Source organism: Rosa rugosa, chromosome 6 (genome assembly GCF_958449725.1).
Source record: "Rosa rugosa chromosome 6, drRosRugo1.1, whole genome shotgun sequence".
NCBI classification, from domain to species: domain Eukaryota; kingdom Viridiplantae; phylum Streptophyta; class Magnoliopsida; order Rosales; family Rosaceae; genus Rosa; species Rosa rugosa.
In genome coordinates, this window is record NC_084825.1 from 21,508,598 (window position 1) to 21,516,014 (window position 7,417).

The 7,417-nt window shown below is 39.9% G+C and overlaps 1 protein-coding gene across 2 annotated transcripts; it reads right to left on the reverse strand.

The window, feature by feature from the left end:
• Positions 1 to 3,539: 3,539 nt before the first annotated feature.
• LOC133717568 (uncharacterized) lies at positions 3,540 to 6,394 on the reverse strand. 2 transcript variants are annotated; one of them, XM_062144292.1, is made up of 2 exons: positions 6,256 to 6,394; positions 3,540 to 5,415 (listed from the first exon to the last, which is right to left on the reverse strand). In XM_062144292.1, the coding sequence occupies exon 2, from the start codon at positions 5,366 to 5,368 to the stop codon at positions 3,779 to 3,781; it is 1,590 nt and encodes a 529-aa protein (XP_062000276.1). In that variant the 5' UTR covers positions 5,369 to 5,415; positions 6,256 to 6,394; the 3' UTR covers positions 3,540 to 3,778. The 2 variants fall into 2 exon arrangements, with proteins under 2 accessions (XP_062000276.1, XP_062000277.1); XM_062144293.1 differs by lacking the exon at positions 6,256 to 6,394 and adding an exon at positions 6,159 to 6,177.
• Positions 6,395 to 7,417: the final 1,023 nt, after the last annotated feature.

A 7,417-nucleotide genomic window follows, 5' to 3' on the forward strand; every position in this document is an offset into this window, starting at 1 on the left:
GACAAGTCAGGTACATATAACACATTATGAAGTTCTAAGGTGGGAGTAATACGAACTGACCCTGACCCTAACACATGAAAGGCCTCACCATTGGCATTGGTTACATAGGACACTGGTGGGGAAGACAATTCAGTAAAATATGATTTGTCATAAGTCATATGATCGGAGGCACCAGAATCAATAATCCATGTATCAGAACCAACAAAGTTAGAAACCTTTAAAGCCATACCAATTTTACCTCGACCAGCTATAGAGGCTGTAGGAGTAGCTCCACCGGTTGTGTGATGATCTTGGCCAACCACTCCATAGAAATCCGGTTCTTGGACCAATTGAACAGCAGCTGCTCTCGCCTTAGGACGATAACCTTGCTTTTTAGGTTTAAGGTGTGGGTTCAACTTCCAACAAGTCTCCTGAACATGCCCAAGGTCGTTGCAATAAGAACATTGAGGACGAGGGCGGTTGGTGAAGCCTTGTGGGGAACCTTGCTGATGAAGTGGGGCTGAACTCTGCTGTTGAAGGAAAGGTGTCGGTGGCTTGGCCTGAATGGCGAGGCTAGATACTTCAACCTGTGCATGTTTGACACTCTCCTGCTGAGACTCATCCTTGCGAATGTATGTAAAAGTTGTGTTCAAACTAGGAGGGTCAGTCATTCTGAGCAATTCTCCCTTAGCACTGCTATGCTTCTCATCAAGCCCTCTTAGGAAGACATAGACCCTTTCTAGTTCTTTCTCCTTCTGGTACCACACAAGATCTTCCTGATTCTTGATCTTGCAAGGACGCTTCTGATCAATTTCAGCTCATACATTCTTCAGCTTGGTGAAATACACAGCTACTAGTTGCCCATTTTGTTGCATACTAGCAGCTTTACACATCAATTCATGAACCTGTATAAAATCAGACTCGTTGGTATACAAATCCCCCAATGTCTTCCATATTGTTTCAGCAGTCTCACACCCTTCCACCAACTGTAACACATCTTCAGTCATGGCTTTGAACAAGAGGGCCATCACAGATCCATCATCGTCCTCCCATTTAACATAGGCATCCACATCTTCCTCACCAGGAGCTTTGGTTGCTCCATTTACATGCCCCATCTTATGTATGCCACGAAGATGGACAAACATAATCTTCTTCCATGTTCGAAAATTGGTGCCATTGAGTTTTGGACCACCAAAGGAACCACCATCTGAACTTCGAACAGAAACCTCAATCTTTTGGACCTCATTGATCTTAGAACTCTGTCCTTCACTATCAACACCACCCATTGCACTAATACAATAGAAAAACACACAAATCCCAAAGTACGCAGCGGAAATAAGAAGGATAGAAGGCTCCAAAATAACAATAACAGAACCCTTTTTTTTTTTTTAGGGTAAACCTGTTGTTGACCGAGTGAGGCGGGTTGACTCTGACCGAGTTGACCGAGTGAAGCGGGTTGACTCTGACCGAGTGAGGCCGAGTTGACCGTCTGCAGCTAGTCTGACCGAGTGAGGCGAGCAACCGGATGAGCGACGAACTAACGAGATCGCTCTCTGGGGTTGGAGACGAAGGCAGCCTCGACAGTGGGACAGTGGGCTGAGGACGGCGGGGCAACACGAAGACGCCGGAGATGAATCAGGTGACCGACGAACTGAAGGTGGATCGGTGCACTTGGGTGGCCGGATGAACTGCAGAGATCGGTGCCTGGAGACTGAGCAACACGACCCAAAGACGCGGGATCGGGAGGAGCGGGAGCGACGCGACCCGAAGATGAGGACGGCGATCTGGCCGACGATCTGGGTGCTATCCAGCGACGCCGGGAACTGACTGGAGAGATAACGGCGATCTGGAAGGATGAAGCCGTGCTTTTGTGAGAGGCAAACGTCAGCTGACGTCGATTGGAGATGAGACCCTGACAAAAGATGTTTTAAGACAATTTTCCTCTAATTAAGAGAAAAACAAAAGAGACAAAGTCCTTTTTTGGATCTTTGCTCTGATACCAAGTCAAATAAGACAAGATTGAGAGAATGAATTTTCTGATATGTAATTACACCCATTCTGTGGTGTATATAAACAGATTACAATCGTACTACAACGTACTACAACTATTGTGTACTACTGTACTACACAACATATACAAGGTAAGTAGTTACAACAATATCTTCCCTTGTGCTCTATTCCTAATAGGGAACGATGACTCACACTAACATATATAATATATTTTTGACATATTGTTCATCTTTTCCAATGGAGCGATCGAGGTTACTATATATGCTAGATTGCTAGTGAAACATGCAGTAGCAATCGGATGAAACAGGAACGGTGGACATAAATTACAATCACATATACAGTTAGAATTATTTATTTGAACTGAAAACATAGAAACTGAGATAGAATCTAATGACTGTCAACAGTGGCGTATCCAGGATTTGAGTATGGGGTGGGCTGGATTTAAGTGCATAAAAATTTTGCAAGCTCGTAAATTTTTTTTCTTTTGAGGTTTAGAACCCAGTGGGAGGCTCATCCTCATGCCTTTAATATTATCATTCAAAACATAAAACCCCTTAAATTAAAAGTTACAAGCATAAACTTGTTGTAAAATAATAAAAACTAACTGAATCGTACCCTCCGAGGCCCACTCATTTCAAACTCAGCAATCACACGAAATAAATTTTGATGGTTTAGTTTCTCACAATGGTGATGCTGCTGCTGGCTTCATTCGCAACAGATGATAATGGAAACCCAATTATTGATGGATCAAGAAGAATTGGTCATACAAAAATATCCGGCTTCATGTAAGTTACGGCTCTACAGAGAGAGAGGGGGAGCTTTTGTTTCAAACTCAAGGCATCAACTGTAGATGTGAGTGTAAATTTTTTTCTTTTTTCTCAAAAACGTAATACTTGTTTGGAGTAGAAAATTACTTTTGTAATCTTGATCAGGCATCAATAATCTGGATGTTGTTGCAAACTTGCAATGGCATTCACACCAAGCTCGAGATATGTTGAAATCAGAATAAATCGTAGATTGTTTTGCCTCAGCTTTCTCCAGAGATGTGATTAAGGTAGCCTTTCTCTCAGCCTTCTTTGTTCCTCAGTAACTATTGTATCAATTTTCGGGGATGAAAATTCTTCAGTTGAGTTGCTGATACAGTTTTCAATTTGCAAATCGAGGAATTAGTGGAAGTATGAATCAAAGATTGTTCAAGCATATGGATGCCACCCACATGATATACCGTTTTATTTCATATTGTTTAGTAAACCAAGAGAATAAAGACCACGAAATAAGTGCAGAGAAAGTGATAAAACGTTAGTAGAATGCTGTGTTGCTTAGGAGGTGAAACATTTAGCTCCTGGCATTTACAACAAAGCAACAACCATTCCATTTACTCAAGAAAATCATTATCATTGGCATCAGTAAAAGCTCCAATTCATATGACATCACTTTGTCAACTTGGATCATTGACCAATTCATTTTTCCAGTCAATTTGAAAGCACTGTATAAGAATGGTGAAATAATGGACTCTGGTTAGGCACAGAAATGGAATTGACAAATGAAAAGAAAGCAAGGGTGAGAAGCTAAACATAATACAGTGGAAAGCTTAATTTAGTTTTACAGATTAAAGCTGCTGATGATATAAACTAGCCTACATTTTACTTGCTGTATTGATATTCTAGCCATAGACAAATTCATAAACACTAAACCTCACTGCATAGGGGATTTCATCCCACCTTGCATATCAAAACCAAACGCAAGCATGAAAACTGAAAGCACCAGAAGAACCCAAAGACCATAATCATCATTCTGCTGCAGCCTGTCCATTCTCATTGCCCTCTGTTTTCATCTCTGGCGATGTATCTAACTCTGTGCGAACCTCTTTCTTGTCTTCGGAGACGAGGGTATCAGAAGAATCGATGGGGTCATGCTGAACTGCATCCTCCGTCCCATTTCTAGAGTCTGAACTGTTGCCAGTCTTGCCGGATTCACTTGTGCCATTCAACTCTTTGTTCTTGGTGGCCTCTTCATTCTTTATTTCCTCATTCTTGTTGGCATCTTCATTCTTCAATTCTTCATTCTTTGTGGCATCCGTAGACTCCTTTATTGTTGAAGACCTGGAGTCATCCTCCAGTTGAGCTGTGCCATTAGATCTTAAGATCTTTTCGGACACATTACTCTCTACCTTATTGCTAGAAACTGTTGAATTAGAATCTGAGTGATAATTATCAGAAATTGTGTTATTAGTCTGTTCCACAACCAAGGTTTCTCCGGCAATTCCCTCTCTAGTAGTCATACCATCCAATGTACCATTTTGAGAGTGAGCTGACACAGATACAGTTTCTGTTCCATTTGCCTGGTTGACTTCCAGTGAGTTGTTGCTTGATTCTGTACTCACATTTGTCGAGTTATTGTCTGCTTCTGATATATCATCGGACTGTACTTTCATAGTTGCATTTAAAACTGAGCTGTCCACAGGATTGGACAAATTTTCATCAACTTTCTCTTCACTTGCAGCCACACTTACAGTGCCATTTTCGGCCGTACTACCATCCAACAATCTTGAATTGTTTTGGTTTCCATTTACATCCTCAGCGTAATTAGATTTTATCTCCTTTTCCAGAGAGCTGCTTCCAGAGTTCTCATTTCCACTTTCTGAACTTACTTTCTCAGTTTCAGCGCTTATAACTTGGGCATCATGGGTCACTGCACTAGAAGCATCATCCCCCTTGTAATGTTCCTCTCGTGCCTCATGAGCATTCTTATCACCTCCGTTGTTGCCTTGATCGTCTGATGAGTTATCATTTTCTGCTCGACCTTCTCTCTCTTCCCTCTCATTCCGGTCACCATCCTTCTCATCACCATCATCTTCTCTTTCTTTCTCTTCATCTAAAATGTCTTCTTCATGGTCAATTTTTCCTTCTTTTCTCTCTTGCTCATTTTCATCTATCTCATCATCTCCAGCTCCTCCCTCATCTTCTGTATCATCATTCTTGCTTTCCTCCTCCTCTTGCTCTTCTACATCATGCTTCAGATCCTCTTCTTCTTGCTCTTCTACTTCATGTTTTTGATCTTCTTCTTCTCGCCCTTCTACCTCATGCTTCTCTTCTTCGTCTCCTGCAGTTTCTTCTTCCTCCTCTTCCTCTTGTTTCACATTTTTACTGACGTCCTTGTGAGGAAGGTCTTTCCTCCCAAGTTTCAGAAGCTCACCTTCACTCTGGGATCTGATCGAGGCTTTTGCAGCTTTCTCATCCAACACCAATTTCTTATCATGGGAATGCTTAAGCTGATAAAGCAACCAAAAGCAAACCCCAAGGAGCAGGGCAATCTGCAAAATATGCTTCACCTTGATTTGTTTGGTTCTGTGATTCCTACTTGGCGGCTTCTTCAACATGATGTACACTTATCCTAGCAGTACCCTACCCCAAACTTGACTTCTCCCTGCATACATGCGAGTTTGAGAAACCTGCCTATATGATAAGTCTAATACACTCCAGAAGTCTAATAAATCCATATCATAAGAGTATAACTCTGCGATGCAAATCACTATGTTTTTTCTACTTTTAACAACGGTTAAATATCAACAGCATACAATGCAAAAGGATATACCAAATATGGCCATCTAATAAATCTTGAACTGTCACAATGTCTTGATTATCATTATGAAATTGACATTCACATTCCTCTAGAAACCTAATGTTAAAACACATCTAATTTGCCTCAACTTGGATACTGAACACCTTACAATCCTAATCTACACCAATTGGAGATCACAAAAGGGAAAGAGATACAGAACACCTCACAATCTTACATACACTAATTGGAGATCACAAAAGGAAAAGAAAATTACAAAAAGACAAAAGACAAAAGCCCCATTTCCTTCTCATAAGAAAGCTACAATCTTTGTTCAAAAAAGAAAACCCAATCCCAAAAATTTGGTGTGAACCACAAAAAAAAAAAGTGAACTTCAGAATGGCAATCCTAACTGGGCAACAAAGCAAAGCAAACCCCAGAACCCCCTTGAAGCAAACACTACCAGAAATCATCAATCAGAGAGATTGAAAAACCCATTTTACTCATCTATTTGCAAAACCCACCATCCAAAACAGAAAATCATAAGCATCAGAATGCTTTTGCAACAACAGGAGCGGTAGATATTCAAAAAATTAGAGAAATTACTGTACCATAAAAAATGGGAAATTGGGATTGAGTAATTGAACAGAACCCACCCTTGAATGGGGAACAAGAGGAAATGCGATAGATGTAGGAAGAAGAAAGTACCTGAGAAGCAAGCGGTGGGAGTCAAAGCGTTGAGTTGGAAATTTGCACCAGTGTGAGAGAAAAAGACTTTAAGGTAGTGAGAGAGTGAGCGAGCTTCTGTACTTTAGTGGAGACTGACTTCACCAGATCCCACTCCAAACAAGTGTAACCAATAAAATGAGGAAATCTAGTTGTTACTAGTTATTTTCAAAAAAAAAAAAAAAAGGGTTATTTCCTAAAAATTCACAATTTAAAAAGAAAATTAAAATGACAAATAAGAGAATGTTAGTGCTTCTTTTTAGAGCCAAACAAGGCTAGATATATTTTGGATTATGTTATAAGCTTGAGTTGATTACTTGTTCACAAATTTGATCACTTCGTAGTTGAACTGATTAATTGAAAAAGGAATAAAAAGCTGGATAGATAAAATTCTATTTGCTTAATGTGCAAAAACATGAAATTAGGGTTGAAACTCTATAATACCTTTAAACTTTTTGACAATAGAAATTAGGTACCTATAAATTAACAGGCTGGTGCCTTCAAAATATGTCAAAAGTTTCTCGTTGTCAAGTTCAAAAATGTGATTTGAGGATCTAGTGCAGTTTTATAAGTGTGTTCCTTTATTACTTGAGATTTTTTTTTAATTGAATGTGTTAGCCGTCATAAAAATTTCAGCTAGGTATACAAAATAGGAATCACATTCTAAAGTGTGACAGAATGATCACTATCTTTTTTTTTTTTTTTGAGAATAAAAGAAATTTCATTAATCCAAAAGATTACAACGATGGGGATGACACTATAAAATTCTAAGAAAAGGACATACTCATACCCCAAATACAGAACTGACGGTTACAGATACCATGAGCCGATAGGGGCCCAACTCTAACCACAAACATCAACTTATCCCAGGAGTTCCGATACATCCTTACAATCAACCTCAAGAAGAGACTAACCCCTTCCGACACCATATACCAATACCGCCAGTATATGTGTAGGGGCAGCTCCCCATTACATTGACTACAAGAACACAGCAAAATTAGAACAATTAGTCACTGGAGATGACACCATAAAATGGCACACCACTTGTCTAGACCACTAACACCCTCATTCTAAAGTGTGACAGAATGATCACTATCTAAGTACTCTTATATTTCCAACATAAATCTCTAGCAGGAACAAAATA